General features: G+C 43.7%; 1 protein-coding gene across 1 annotated transcript in view; it reads right to left on the bottom strand.

Annotated features, from left to right (window-relative positions):
• Positions 1 to 10,740: 10,740 nt before the first annotated feature.
• Positions 10,741 to 16,628, bottom strand: part of LOC122938028 (ubiquitin-conjugating enzyme E2 E1) — a 42,995-nt gene continuing 37,107 nt past the window's right edge. Inside the window, exons 4-5 of the mRNA XM_044293285.1 lie at positions 16,317 to 16,464; positions 10,741 to 11,467 (exon numbers count right to left, since the gene is read on the bottom strand). Coding sequence (XP_044149220.1) covers positions 11,370 to 11,467; positions 16,317 to 16,464 — 246 coding nt within the window. The 3' untranslated portion in view covers positions 10,741 to 11,369. The remainder of the gene's footprint in view (positions 11,468 to 16,316; positions 16,465 to 16,628) is intronic.

The raw sequence follows: 16,628 nt of genomic DNA, 5'->3' as shown, positions 1-16,628 counted from the left end.
CAGTTGAACACGTGTTTTATACATGGACTATCTGCTGCGGAGGCGGCAGTATTATTTATGAAGAAAAGTTGAAGTTAATAAAGAAGTTATTTCAAGCATTTGGTGTGCTCTTTAAACCCACTGTTTCCATAGAATGGCGCTAGAGGAATTACAGAGTAATAGACAGTCTGGTTAGACTGAAAGTCAGAGAGATATCAAAAGTCTTCTAATGCCACAGCGCAAAAGGCACTTCATAGTGCTGCACCTGCCACATGCGGACCCATTCACTTGAATGGGTCCGCAAATCCATAGATGCGGAACGGAAGCACTACGGAGTGCTTCTGTGGGGTTCCGTTCCATACTTCCGTTCCGCACAAAGATAGAACATGTCCTATCTTTTTGCGGAACAGAGGGATGCGGACCCATTCAAGTTGAATGGGTCTGGATACGTTCCGGAGGCCTCACGAACGTTCTCTGTGAATTGCGGACCGCAAATTGCGGCCCCAATGCACGGAACGGAACCTATACGTTCGTGTGAACAAGTCCTAAGGTATAAGTTTCTCATGTGGTATAAACAGTAGGTCATAAAAACTTCATAAACCCTGAAAAATATTTTTGATGACAATAATTTGGTTGTGGTAAATACACAATTATTTTTTTTTCCCTCCACAGCATGGCTATCCTGTTGGATGTGGTGCTGTCCTTCCTGCTGGTATCAATCAACATAATATCTGCCACTGATGATATCTCCTGGCATCACATTGTCCTGCTATTTCATTAAAATCCTCAATTTTTCAGATTATTTTTTTTAAGTCTGATTTACATCATTAAAGAGGACCTTTCACCAGAATAAAACATCTAAACTAACTATACAGACATGGAGAGCGGCGCCCAGGGATCTCCCTGCACTTACTGTTATACCTGGGCGCTGCTCCGTTCTCCCGGTATAGCCTCCGGTATCTTCATATGTTAGGCTCCACCCAGTGGAACCTGCCGGCGTCTCCTTCTCCCATGCTGTAGCGCTGGCTAATCGCAGCGCTCAGCTCATAGCCTGAGAGGAAAAAAAAGCCTCTCAGGCTATGAGCTGAGCGTTGCGATTGGCCAGCGCTACAGCATGGGAGAAGAAGATGTCGGCAGGTTCGCCTGGGTGGAGCCTAACATATGAAGGTACCGGGAGAACGGAGCGGCGCCCAGGTATAACAGTAAAAGCAGGGAGATCCCTGGGCGCCGCTCTCCATGTCTGTATAGTTAGTTTAGATTTTTTATTCTAGTGAAAGGTCCTCTTTAATAACCTGTTGTAATAAAATGTTGGTCATTATCGATCACCTAGAAATAAGTCCTTGGTGCTTAGATTTCTGTTGGTTGCCAGGTTCTCACATATAGGCAGGTGCTAGACTAAAGCTGGCCATACATATGAAATGGCATTCAGCCTAGATCTCTCAACCAGGGCCGGTGCAAGGATTTTTGACAACACAAGCGAAGCTACATTTTGGCGCCCCCCCCCCTCCCCCTCCCCCTCGCAGCTCACCAGGCCCTGGTCCCGTCTGCAGAAGCTGGCTTCTCCTCTGTGTGGTCCTGGTTCTCTCTGCTTCAGACAATCGCTAGTTTGAGGACCGTATTTTTCGCCCTCTAAGACACACCTAGGTTTTAGAGGAGGATAATAAGAAAAACATATTTTCCATTACACCTCAGGTCAGACCAGCAATCAGACCCCCAATGTTAATCAGACCTCAGCTCACAGCCCCAATGTTAATCAGACCTCAGATCAGACATCAGACCCCCATTTAAGCCATCATGCCGCCATGTCAGCCATTAGCCCCCCAAGTAAGCCATCATGCCCCCATGTCACATTTCTCCCCCTCCATGTCAAATCACCCCCCTATGTCACATCAGCCCTCCGTCACATTTCTCCCCCTCCATGTCACATTTTTCCGCCCTCCCCCAGGGTGCGCCCTAAGGCAGTCGCTTGGTCTGCCTTATGGTAGCACCGGCCCTGCTCTCAACCCATCCAAAAACATGCACTGGACATATAAGCATATTTTTTCCCTTTCATCCTCCATGACAGCATTACCCTCCAACAAGGTAGGGACATGAGAATAAATTTGACCCTTCTCTGGCTCCTCCTCAGTGTCTTCCTGTCCCCCTCCAGGTGGGGAGAGGGATTTTTCTCATTGCAATGCTATTTGACACTGGAGGCAGACAGAGGCGGCTGTTTTTCTACTTTTGATGCCTAAGAGTCACATGAGGGAAGCAGGCAGCAACCCATCCCCCTAGTTGGGTACCTGAGTTTGACAGGAAGAATTTGTACCTGATGTAGCAAAACTGCTCCTTCTTCTCCCGCTCTGTGTATCAGGCGGGGGATCCCATATGAGACCGGACATTCATAGAGTCCCTCCGATCACATGCACCCCCTCATCCGCATTCCAATTGGTTACGGCTCTAGCGGCTACATCACAGGAAGCGGCTATGCATTCCAGCGGCAGCTTACGGGTACGCGGCCTACGTGGAGTGGGCGGAGTTTAACTGGCCCTCTGATCTGAGGTCTGCAGGTAAGGAAGATATCACAGTGTGGTTTATTGGATACATGGCCTGTCAGCATGTCTGAACTGGGGAATAAGTCAATGGAGACCTCTCTGGGGCTGGCAGTTAGTGGCATGCTAGTTAGTATTATTTCACCTGACCATGTTACCTCTTTTTCTCCCTATATGCATGTAGAGCAATATGGATAGCACTCAAAGAACAAAAACAATTCCTAAGTCTTGGAAATGTGCGATTAGTCAAGAAATGCGTTTGGCCCTGACTGAAAGTTCTGTAACCGTACCTGGTCCCTCTACATCTAAATGTAGGGATCCCAAAGTGGTCAGCTCAGATTTTTCATCCTTAGATTCAGAACCAGATTCTGATGATTCTTCTGGGTCTGATACTAAATTTAAAAGATTTTTATTTTCTTCAGAGGATACTAAGGAATTAAAGCAGTTAGAGCGACCATGAAGCTTTCTGATGAAAAACTGCTAAGGTCAGTAAAGAACCAAATGTTCAGTGGCCTTGAACAACAGAAAAAGAACATTTTTCCGGTTCATAAAAACATGCATGAATGAATAAAACGGGAATGGACAGTTCCAGGTAGAAAACTATTTATTCCCAGAACAATTAAGCGTAGGCTCCCATTTAATGAACAGAATGAAAAGCTGTTAACAGATTGTCCAAAAGTGGATGTTTCGCTATCTAAACTGGTAAAAGGTTCTAATGAACCACATGGGAAAAAAGGTAGATGCATGTCTGAAAAAATCCTGGGAATCGGTGGCTGCCACGTCTATCGCTAGATCACTTAAAAAGTGGTTACAGCAATTAGTCTCTCATAAAAGAGAACACACCCTCCCTATGATTCTTTAAAAGAGTCTTTCCCTCTTTTAGACAGACACTAGTCAGACACCACTGCGGAATCCATGACAATGACAGCAAAAAACGACGGCTGTTGTCTCCACGAAGGGCCTTGTGGTTAAAATATTGAACTGGCGATATCCGTTTGAAAATAAAGTTACATAGTCTTCCTTTCCATAATAGTTTATTGATCGGTCAAGATCTGGAAAAGATTTTTGAAAAAGCTTCGGACTCCAAAAAATGTTTCCAAGGGATAACAAATAAAAGAGTTTCTCTTTCGAAAGTTTAAAAAAGGAATGGAGAAGGAACGGAGGCAAACTGATACATTCTGAGCGGATCCTTTTCCATTCAGAATGCATTAGGGCAAAACTGATCCGTTTTGGACCGCTTGTGAGAGCCCTGAACGGATCTCACAAATGGAAAGCCAAAACGCCAGTGTGATAGTAGTCTTAAACGAAGAATAATAGTTCAAGAATTCTGAAGCCTCTAAACAATGACGCCAGGTGGGAGGAAGACAAAAAATCTTCAAAGAATGGAATTACCATAAATCCTTGGGTTTTAAACATTCAGAGATTACAATATTTCCTTCCGTCTTCCTCCAAATATTTTCAAGGTTACTACCATACAGAAGTCACATTTTCTACAGCAAAAATTGGAAGAAGGTATTTTGGAATTGTCTCTAAAGGCAATTGCCCCCGTCCCACTAGATCAAATAGGAACAGGTTATTACTCTACGTTAGGAAAAAAAAAGAAAATTTCGTTAAAATCTAAATAAATAAATCAAATATGAAAGATTCAAAATGGAGACTATAAAGTCTACCATAAATCTACTACATGAAGGGGATTTCATGGCCTCTTTAGATTTAAGGGATGCATATCACATTCCCGTAAACAAAAAAGATCAAAAGTTCCTTCGTATGGCAGTTTTCTTCCCACTCAAAAAAAAAAAATCGAAAGTGGTGAACAGTTTCAAATTTTCTCGTTCATCCTTTTTGTTCCATTCGAGAGGCCATGAAGCTATCATGGACTCTAACTGCCTGTAGGCCCAGTTGCATTCTTGGTGGTTCAACATTGGCTGCTAGAGAAATTGAACTGGTATCAGAACTCGCTAGAAAGCAGAATTCCCATCTCTCCATCAGTAGTGCAGTCACTACAATGCTGGTTAAAACCCAAGTCGCCTTCAAAATTGGGTTCTGGGAATCTGGAAGTTATCACCACAGATGCAACAAAAAAGAAAAAAGTAGCAGCACTTATGAATCTATAGCAAAAAGTCTCTATGGTGGTGGTGTGTGCAGTGTTGGATACCAGTCTGTAGCATCCCCAAATCATCCAGAATAAATCAAAAATAAAACTGCAGCACTCGCCGGTTCTCAATTAATACTGGTTTATTCACCAAACATTGCGACCTCTCTGTCTTTCCCAAGCAAACAAATGTGTGTATGTCAAGTGAATGGGTCCGCATTCAGGGGTGCACATGGCCAGTGCCCGTGTATTGCGGACCCGCAATATGGCCTCGTGCATGAGGTCTTAATCAAGTAACAAAAGATTTTTTCCATGGGCAGAGATACATTTAAGGACTCTGCAATACATCTAAAAAAGGCATGCTCAACCTGTGGCCCTCCAGCTGTTGCAAAACTACAACTCCCAGCATGCCCAAACAGCCTACAGCAGGGCATTGTGGGAGTTGTAGTTTTAAAACAGCTGGAGGGCCACAGGTTGAGCGTGCCCGATCTAAAAGGTCTTCTAAATGTGAGGGCAGATTTTTTTTAAGCAGAAATCCTCTGGAGTCAGCAGAATAGTGTCTAAAAAAAACTGCTCTTTCTCCAAATATCAGAAATGGGGGGGACCCCTCAAATAAATCTATTTGCCTCAGGAAAAAAAAAAAAACTCCAAACTTTTTTCTCACTCAATCTCAACAATGGTAACATGGGAGTAGATGCTCTAGCCCAGAAATTGAACTTTCTTCTTGTCTGTGCTTTTTCTCCCTTTCCTCTCATTCCAAGGGTACTGGAAAAAATTCAAGAAGAAAAAGCGCATGGATCTTGATAGCCCCCTTATGGCCAAAAAATAAATAATCTTTGTTTCCTCTTCTGAAACTTCACTCAGTACAGAGTCCTTGGGTGCAGGATCTATTATCCCAGGGTCCAGTGTTCCATCCCCAGATAGAGACTTTACATCTTGCTGCATGGAATCTGAAAAATATAAAACTATCTAAGGACCTTTCCGATGCTACAATTAATACTATGGCAGCCAGCAGAAAGGAAATAACCACAAAAATCTGTAAACATTTTTTATATATTCCATTCAGGCAGTGCTAAGTTTTCTCCAGTCATGATTTGAGAAAGGGGCTACGTCCTAATACTTTGAGGGTCCATGTTTCTGCGCTAAGTTTGGTCTTCGATAAAAATAAAATTGCGGATCATCCTTGGACTATCAGTTTTCTCAAAGGAGCAGATAGGTTATCTCCTTGGGATCTCAGCTTAGTCTCGTCAGGCTTAACAGAACCTCCCTTTGATCCCAGAGTCGAATCGTCACTAAAATATCGATCTTTTTGTAAAGACAGTTCTAGCGGCTATAACTTCCGCATGCAGAGTAAGGCTACATTTACACGACCGAATGGGTCCTTATCCTTATACAGTAAAAAACACTTCCTGAACTCAGGTTCCTTGGAATCGAACCAGAGTTCAGGAAATGTTTTTTTTTTTTTACAGTAAAAGATAAATTTATGAAATTACGCGAAGTCTCGCGAGACTTCACGAAGCAATAACTTTGGCTCATTGGAGCCAATACATTCTAAGTCTACTTTCACACTCTCGTTTTGGCTTTCCATTTGTGAGATCTGTTCAGGGCTCTCACAAGCGGTCCAAAACAGATCAGTTTGCATTCTAATGCGTTCTGAATAGAAAAGGATCCGCTCAGAATGCATCAGCTCAGTCTCCATCTGATGAAATTGAGACAAACGGATCCGTCCTGACACACAATGTAAGTCAATGGGGACGGATCCGTTTTCACTGACACAATAGAAAACGGATCCGTCCTCCATTGACTTTCAATGGTGTTCAAGACTGATCCGTCTTGGCTATGTTAAAGATAATACAAGCGGATCCATTCTGAACAGATGCAGACGGTTGTATTGTCTGAACGGATCCGTCCATGACTCGAGTGTGAAAGTACTCCAATACTGTACGGAGCTCCTGCTCCGTACAGTATTAGAACAAAGTTTTATGCAAATCGATTCGCTTATCCCTACTTACAAAGTATCAAACAAAGATCCTCCCAACTCCTTGAGAGCCCACTGTACGAGATCTGTTTCGACATCATGGGCTGAGCGCGCAGAGACATCCATTGAGCAGTTGTGTAAAGCCATATATCATACATTAGAGAGTTGATAGTCAAGATCTGGCTTTTGGAAGGCAGGTACTGCTGGCTATAGTCTCATCCTAACCCTTATAATCTGGTATACATCATGGTAATGCCATCATGGAGGACCCTTTTCATGAATCCTCCATGACGGCATGGGATATGACGAGTTTCCATGGGCTTCTGCACCAGATCCACAATTTCTAATTTTAGTGCGGATTAGGCTACTTTCACACTCGCGGTTGGTGCAGATCCGTCTTGTATCTGCACAGACGGACCCGCATTGATATTGCGAACGCTTGTATCCGTTCATAACGGATCAGTTTGCATTATTCATTAAAAAAAAGTCTAAGTAAAAACGCATCCGTTCTGACTTACACTGAAAGTCATTGGGGGACGGATCCGTTTTCAATTGCATCATATTGTCAGTGAAAAACTGATCCGTCCCCATTGACTTGCATTGTAAGTCAGGACGGATCCGTTAGGCTCCGCATAGTCAGATGGACATCAAAATGCTGTAAGCTGCGTTTTAGTGACAGTCTAAAAAACGCAACAGAGACCAAACGCAGCCAAACTGATGCATTCTGAGCGGAATGGAGACGGAACGGAGGCAAACTGATGCATTCTGAGCGGATCCTTATCCATTCAGAATGCATTGGGGCTGAACTGATCCGTTTTGGGCTGCTGGTGAGATCCCTGAAACAGATCTCACGAGCGGACCCAGAAACGGCAGTGTGAAAGTAGCCCAAGATGCAGTTTTGCAGCAGATTTTGCCCTTACTTTGAAAAGGTTAAAATCTGCAGCGAAACACCGCAAACATAATTGACATGCTGCAGATTTGGAAATCTTCATGGCAGGTCCATTTCCACACAGAAGACATTCACAAAGTGTACATGAGACTTGTGCAGTCACACACTTTGCTGGAGCTGTAATACACTGCGGAAAAACTGCATGTATTCCACAAGGTGTGTAGGTGGCCTTTCAGGGAGTGTCACCAAGTTTTCAACTGCTTATATATCGTTCTTATACACACACACACAATAACAGTACCTTTGTTGTTTTTGTCTCCGTGGCTCGCAGTCTTCTGCTGCCAAGCTGCGACATTAACCGGCACATGTGCACTACACGTCTGTACAGTCTCCCCATAACGGGCAGAGCACATGCCTGGGCCCGGTGGTGAAGTGTGCAGGTGAGAATTGAAGAGGAGGAAGCAAGATCATAACAGGGCAGGCCAGAGGATACAATGGGAAGGGGTTAGGCGTGCAGAACACCGAGGGGCCGTGGCACTTTCATAACTTTATAAACTCGGGGGACAAAAAAAAAATACTGTTATAATAGTGTGTGCGCATAAACACAATATAAACAGTCCAAAACATGAAAGCTTGGTAACAGACCCTCTATAGGCTTTGGAACTGTGAAAAAACACTGACAACACGGATGGCATAAGTGTTCTGTCTGGTTTTTCAGACTATTGGAAATTAATTGTCAGTGTCCTGGCATACAGATGACACACGGACCAAACACTGATATTTCACACACAAAACACGGATGTATTTTCCACAGGCGTCAAACGGACACCGAAATGCGAATGAGGCATTAGAGAGCAGCCACGGTTTTGTAGTGTGCACCCAAAAATGTCCGACTTCTGCAGCCTATTTTATGGTCAAATACAGGGTGGGCCATTTATATGGATACACCTTAATAAAATGGGAATGGTTGGCGATATTAACTTCCTGTTTGTGGCACATTAGTATATGTGAGGGGGGGAAACTTTTCAAGATGGGTGGTGACCATGGCGGCCATTTTGAAGTCGGCCATTTAGAATCCAACTTTAGTTTTTTCAATAGGAAGAGGGTCATGTGACATCAAACTTATTGGGAATTTCACAAGACAACCAATGGCGTGCTTGGTTTTAACGTAACTTTATTCTTTCATGAGCTATTTACAAGTTTCTCTTTGTTTACAGCCATTGACATGTCGCCGAGGTTAACACGTGCGGAGCGGATAGAAATTGTGTTGATGTCTGGTGAACGCAGTAACAGAGTCATTGCAGCAGATTTCAATGCAAGACAGCCTGCGAGACCATCCATCTCCCATGCTACAGTTAGCAAACTGCTTGCTAAGTTTCGTGAAACTGGTTCAGTGTTGGATTTGCCAAAATATGGACGCATGAAATCTGTCACTAATGAAGAAACATCAGTAGCTGTCCTAGCTTCATTCAGCAAGAGCCCACAGCGTAGCACTCACCGCATGTCACTGGAGAGTGGCATTAGTCGAACATCCCTTCGGCGGATATTAGCTACTCACAAATGGCACCCTTACAAACTCCAGCTACTGCAGCATCTCAACGAGGATGACCCAGATCGGCACACTGAATTTGCAGAATGGTCAAAACAAAAATTGGAACAGGACCCTCAGATTTTGTTCAGTGATGAGGCAAACTTTTATGTGAATGGTGAAGTTAACAAACAAAACCACCGCTATTGGTCTGACACTAACCCACATTGGATAGATCCCTCCAAGACTGTTGGAACCAAAAAAATTTATGGTATGGTGTGGTATATGGGGTACAAAGATAGTGGGGCCATTCTTCATCAATGGAAACCTCAAGGCCACTGGATATGCGAAATTGCTACATGATGATGCGTTTCCCTCTTTATGCACTGAAGCTGGCACGTTCCGAGTTTTTCCAGCAAGATGGTGCACCACCACATTATGGGTGTCAGGTCCGAGCATTCCTAGATGAACAGTTTCCTGGAAAGTGGATTGGTCGTCGTGGGCCAGTTGTATGGCCCCCCAAGGTCTCCCAATCTGACCCCCTTAGACTTTTATATTTGGGGTCATCTGAAGGCAATGGTCTATGCTGTGAAGATACGAGATGTGCAGCACCTGAAACTACGGATACTGGAAGCCTGTGCTAGCATTTCTCCTGCGATTTTGCTATCAGTGTGTGAAGAGTGGGAGAAGAGGGTTGCATTGACAATCCAACACAATGGGCAGCACATTAAACACATTTTTTAAGTGGTCAGAAACTTGTAAATAACTCATGAAAGAATAAAGTTACGCTAAAACCAAGCATACCATTGTTTTTCTTGTGAAATTCCCAATAAGTTTGATGTGTCACATGACCCTCTTCCTATTGAAAAAACAAAAGTTGGATTCAAAATGTCCGCCATGGTCACCACCCATCTTGAAAAGTTTCCCCCCTCACATATACTAATGTGCCACAAACAGGAAGTTAATATCACCAACCATTCCCATTTTATTAAGGTGTATCCATATAATGGCCCACCCTGTAGTGTGTGAGCTCAGGCATTTAAAATTTTACTTGAGTTTTTATATAGTAAAGTATGTACCGTATCAGAGCAACCTGATACAATATGCAACTGAGCCAATACCATTTTGCTCATTAAAAAAATCTTTACAAAATTAAATTTAGTATATTTAATAAAGTTTAATTTTGCATATTTAATAAGTTTACTTTATGAGCAAAATGGTATTGGTATCAGGTTGGTGATTTAACATGAGTAAATTATAGGACTTTAGGTAATGATATTTCCCATCATAGAGCAGTATACAAAACATTTATTGGTAGAAAAACAGCATTTGGGGTCCTTCCAGAGGTTACATCCAACATCTGTGGCCATGCTCGCACACTACAAGAAAAAGCGCTGGCCAGGACCGTGGGAGCACGCATGCGCATCGGCTCCCATCCCGGCCACCTCGTATCTGCTTTGCAAGATTTGGTACATTTTGCTAAGGGCTTGTTCACATCTGTGTTTGGGGGCTCAGATGCTGCTTCTGTCAAAAACAGCAAAGAGAAAAGTGCTGCATGCAAGGCTTTCTCCGCTAATTAAGTGGACTCCCAAACTGACCCCTCTGTTCTGGTCGGTTATGTGCCAAATCCAGTACTTCCCTTATTTTGTTGTTGTACGGCCCCCAATATGTAAAAAAAAAAAAAAAACAAAAAAAAAACCTTGTCATCCCACAATAAATAAATGAATGCGCACATACTTCAGGTTATTTTTCCACTTTTATTAGCACAGTAACAAATGCAGGCTTCCTAGCCTACAACATATAACCAATCCACGGAGTAATTCTTATTCACTTTTACATTTAAACAGCTTAAGGTATTTCACTACAGATTCTGTTTAAGTCTCTCTCAGCCGAGTTTACAGATATACAAAAAGGAAGAAAACTGATATAAAGTGTAAAATGTTTCCTTAATACAGATATCACCAGTTCCTCGGGTCCAGGCCATGGTGGAGACTATGTTACACACACGCTGCAGCTCATCTCTCATACACAAATTACTCATTCAATCCCTCAACAAAACTTATCACAGACATTTACCGTATAAGCAGTGTAACTGTACAAAATTAAATTGCTTCGATCGCTTACATGTCATAGAACGAAAATGGGGACGGGGGAACAAACTTTCCGTTATGTCTGGTTTGCGATTGCGTTTTGACTCGTTCCAGTCAATTACTGCAGAAAGATACCTTAAGTTACAATAACAAAATTCTCTGGAAATAAAAGACTGAATAAAATCTGTTATAGAAATAACCTATTCTTTGCAGACTCCCACCCGCCATTGCCCAGTTAACAAGCAGCTCTCGCCATGACAGATAAGCGCGGTGTCCAAGTATCTATGTAGCGTATCTCTTGGTCCACTGTCTGGCCATTCGGTCATGCTCCGCTCTGTTGGTCATGTACTGGGTGGCGATACTTCCGACAAGAGGATCAGCTGTAAGAGAGAAGAAGTCAATTACAGATACCACGCTTTGTACATTCCCCCTGAAATCAAAGCAAAATCCGACTGCATAACCGAAGGTTTAATTTAAAGGGAAAAAATTAAATAAAATAAGACCTAAAAGCAAACATAATGGATACAAAAGTAAACCCATTACACTCTGTACACTACCAGATACATTTTCAGAGCTGTTTCTTCTATGAATACAAATCTGCTGGGCGCACAGGGAAACTGATCTCTTCATTAACGCCTTAACGTGTAATTGTCAGTTTTTTTTATATTGCATAAGGGCAGTGATATGAATAATCTGTCATATAATAAGGGAAATGTGTTATTTTATTTACCAGAAAACAGTCTGTAAATTGGGTGTCGCTAAGGAGAGCCCATCTTCAATGTACACTGAAGAACGGACTGCAGCGATCAGCAGTACACTTGGGGCCGTTTCATACGAGCGGATGCCGTGCGTGGCATCCGCTCCGTGAAAGAGTGCCAAGACCCGCTGCAGACTGCAGAGGCACGGAGCAGTAACATGACTGATAATGCTCCGTGCCCCTCTGTGATCTCTTTACTACGAAAACACAGTGACAACTGTGATTTCGTAGTAAAGAGATCACAGAGAGGCACGGAGCATTAACAGTCATGTTACTGCTCCGTGCCTCTGCAGTCTGCAGCGGGTCTTGGCACTCTTTCACGGAGCGGATGCCACGCACGGCATCCGCTCGTGTGAAACGGCCCTTAGGCCCCTTGCAGGAGAGCGTGTCTGGATGCATTCAGTGGAAACTGCGGGATTTCGCAAACAAAGCCATTCAGTTTTCTTTGCGATAGCGTTCAGTTATCGCGCGGGTGCAATGCGATTTACTGCATTCTGCATCGAGTGATAAAAAGCTGAATGTTCACTCACAAACAAACAAACAAACAAACAATCTCTTAGCAACTTGCTTGTGGATGCGATTTTCACTCAGCCCCATTCACTTCTAGGGGGCCAGCGTTGCATGAAAACCACCACTAATGTACACAGACCCATTTAAATTAATGGGTCTGGATTCTGTGCGGGCGCAAAGCGTTCGCATCACACATGGCACCCACGCAGAATTCTCACTCATGTGAAAGGGGCCTTGCTGTCAGCCCCATTCACATCTCTTCCCTTTGGGCACCAGCAGGTGCATAGTGAAGATAAAAATGAGCAGAGCTGCCAGCGATCAGCATGTCAGACAGGGACAGGTAAGAGATCTTGTAGGACAGGGCTCGACAAATCCCTGGTTGCCATGGCGATCAGGAATTTGGTCCTGGCGCTTGGGTATTTGTCAGCCTGTTTTCAAAGGTGCACGGGTGACGGGTGCGGAGCGCCGGAGGGGAGTCCTTATTGTCCGGAGGCAGCAGGAGTGGAGATGAGCGCCTCCATTGTGGAAGCACTCATCTCCATATTCATCTGTATCGCCGTCCTCAGGACAGCGATACAGATGAATGGTGCGGAGGAGCAAGGGAGAGGAGTTTCCCTTGCCCGTTTCTCTGATACGCTACAGGCACTAGACGTCATTGCGCCGCCTGAGCCGTACAGTGTGGGACACAGGCCGGAAGAGGCCTGCATCGCATCACTGATAGCAGCATTGGGCAAGTATACAAATTTTTTTTTTTTTTTTTTTTTATAGTATACTGTGGCAAGAAGGGGGGTGGGGGCCCTATATACTGGCACAATATGGGGGGGGCGGGCACTATGAAGAGGGGAAGCACTATGAAGAGGGGAAGCACTATGAAGAGGGCCCTATATACTGGCACAACATGGGGGCACTATGGAGAAGAGGGGAAGCACTATGTGGGCCCTATATACTGGCATATTATGGGGTGGGCACTATGGAGAAGTGGGGGGGGGAAGGAAGGGAGCAGCTCTGTTTGGTCTTAAGCTGGCAACTTACATTAGGCTGTGTTCACATCATGTTTTTGTCATTTATTTAATCCGAATTGTTTTTACTGTAATTGGCCAACGTTTCGGTCCATCCCGGACCTTGGCGCCATCCAATTCCATGACTGCACTACCTACAGGCAGTGAACAAGGTCCAGGATGGACCGAAACGTTGGCCAATTACAGTAAAAACAATTCAGATTAAATAAATATTGGATTGATTTGTATTCTATAACAGAGTGCCGTGATTTTTTTTTGTACACTACAAGTTTGGGATAATTCCCCATCACAGAGCACCCGGCTTGTAGAAAGGTTGAGTGTCAACTATCCAGCATTATTTTGTCATATGTTTAACTTGACTTGTACATTAGAAGGATTCATCAGATGGATGTCATAACAGTAGCATCCGTAGGGTTAAATTGTAAATAATGTATCAGTTTCACATCATTTTTTTGCTGAACTGTGTAGGACTGAAACGTGCAGTGTACTACGCTTTTGGACCCCCCCCCTCCTCAACAATGTTTATGTTAAACATGGGACAAAAACCATGATGTGAAGACACCCTCATACACCTGTTAGGCTACTTTCACACTAGCGTTCATAGGTCAGTTCGTGAGCTCCGTTTGAAGGGGCTCACGAGCGGACCCGAACGCCTCCGTCCAGCACTGATGCAGTCTGAATGGAGCGGATCCGCTCAGACTGCATCAGTCTGGCGGCGTTCAGCCTCCGCTCCGCTCGCCTCCGCACGGACAGGCGGACAGCTGAACGCTGCTTGCAGCGTTCAGCTGTCCGCCTGGCCGTGCGGATCCGTTCAGACTTACAATGTAAGTCAATGGGAACGGATCCGCTTGAAGATGTCACCATATGGCTCAATCTTCAAGCGGATCCATCCCCATTGACTTTACATTGAAAGTCTGAACGGATCCGCTCAGGCTACCTGCGAAATTTTTCTAAGTTATTAATGCAGACGGATCCGTACTGAACGGAGCCTCCGTCTGCATTAATATGATCGGATCCGTTCAGAACGGATCCGATCAAGCGCAAGTGTGAAAGTAGCCTTACAAAGGAGAGCGTGTAAATCGTAATGTGTGAACATTATGGTCGCAGTCGGATGCCTGAAATGCGTAGTAGGGCTGAATGCCTGTACGTCTGACAGTTCAGCTGAACTTCTATGGTCCCAAAATACATGCTGTATTAAATGGGTTAGAATTGTTGCCCCTTAGTTCTAGAAAATCGGTGGAGGTCTCAACTTTCAGACTTTAAACCTGTATGATCTTCAGTCAGCTTGTTATGTTAATATCAATTATGAAATAATCAGAATGCCCTTTTGTATTATGTTCAAGTGGTCCATTTTAAAGGGGTTCTCCGGGAATTAAGAAAACAAAAATACTTAAATATTACTTCATCATAAACATATTACCAAATACCTTACATTAGTTATAATGGCTCGTTTTGTCCGGGGAGCAATTAGGAAAAATAAAATGGCCGCCATCCTACTAGTCCACACAAAACCGGTCCTTTTTACACAGGAGGACAAGTTAAAGAGCTGCACCATCTTCCTCTCTTACTTGTCAGAGAGTATAATCCTGAATACAGTTTAATATAATCTTCAGATGAATCTCTGTAGGAATAGAGTTCATGAGGAGACATTAAGTACAGAGAGGAGGTGGGGTTGTGGCTGATGAGCAGCAGCACTTGTATGCAGTCTCCATTACCACCGCCTGTCCTGTCCATCCTCTCTGCACTTCATGTCGCCTCATGAACTCCATTCCTACACAGATTCAGCTGAGGATCTTCTCATTCTTATTCAGGATCATAATCCCTGACAAGTAGGAGAGGAGGATGAGGCAGCTCTTTACCTCAATGTTGTAAACTAACTGCTTTGTGATTAGGAAAGGTTTTGTGTGCGCTAATAGGACGGCGGCCATTTTATTTCTCTCAATCATTGAACTATTATAGCTAATGAAATGTGTGGCGAAACCAACCTTGCCACTGGGTTTTGGAGGGGCCTGGCTACTAGAATCTTGCCCCAGGATTATGGGCCCTCTAATCAGCCAGGCCTCCTTTGTTCACAAAGGACTTGGACTAACTTGAACCCCTGGTCTAATTCGTGCCATTTTGGGATATTAAATGTCTATGTGTATTAAAAAGGGTGGGACATTGTATATGTTGAGTAGGGAGGTCTGTTCCATTGTCTCTCTGTGTGTATTGGCGATGTCCTTTGTCCTGAGAGATAACCGAGAAGTAATTAAATTGTCTCCAGGACAGAGGATATTGTGTATTCGCCTGCCTGTGATGATTGCATCAACCCAGTGTGAGGTAATTCTATAACGGGCAGAGGGGAGGATTTCGCGTGGGAGTGTCTGCGTGTATTGTACGTGGTTATTGGCTGTTTTTACAAAACCCTGTGGGTGGTAACCTTGTTGGAAGATGTGTATAAAATGCTTGCGTGTTAAAATAAAGAGGCTGCTTTATACCTTCATGAAGTTTTGGCTCATGTTTGGGGAATGGGATAACTACACTCTTGGGGATTGCTATATCACAATACTCCCTTGAGTATAAGCTCTTGTAAGAGCTTGCTCATGGTTCCTGCTCTCTGGATGCAGGAGAGGTTCACCCACTGGAAGATGAAGCCCGGTCTTGGGTCCAGCATGGGTGGAGGACGGCGAGACCCCAACCAAGCTGCGGGGGTTTGTGGGGTCTGCAGTGCGTACGGTGTCAAGTGAAGTGCTTGGAGCCCTCGGAAAGCACTAGGAGCATCCATCAACGGAGGTACCCGGTTGGGGTGCCAGGAGATCCGTTACAAAATGTATTTGAGAATTTATTTATACTAAAGTAATATTTAAGTATTTTCATTTTCTTAATTCCCAGTGAACCCCTTTAACAAATTTATGCCTATACTATAAAAATGTTTTTATAAGTAACATAGTACAAGATGCTTACCAGGGTTGCAGTCTGTGAGCAGCGAGCAGATGGAGAGGAGAACTTTAGAAATAGTTAGTGCTGGGCTCCAGTTGTCTTTCAAGATATCCAGGCAGATAACACCTTGGCTGTTGATGTTGCAGTGGTAGATTCTCGTCCGAAAAGTCACCTACAAAATACAAATAAATGAATGAAAAAAAAATGTATACAACAAATATTTTACCTTTACAGAAAATACAATTTAAGAAAGTTGCAAAAAGTTACAAAGCACAATACAGTTTACAATAAACACGCATTACAAAGGTTTACATAGCCTCTTAGGAGGATAATTGT

Source organism: Bufo gargarizans, chromosome 5 (genome assembly GCF_014858855.1).
Source record: "Bufo gargarizans isolate SCDJY-AF-19 chromosome 5, ASM1485885v1, whole genome shotgun sequence".
NCBI lineage: Eukaryota > Metazoa > Chordata > Amphibia > Anura > Bufonidae > Bufo > Bufo gargarizans.
The sequence above is the reverse complement of the archived record's forward strand: the minus strand, read 5'-3'. Positions and strand labels throughout refer to the sequence as shown.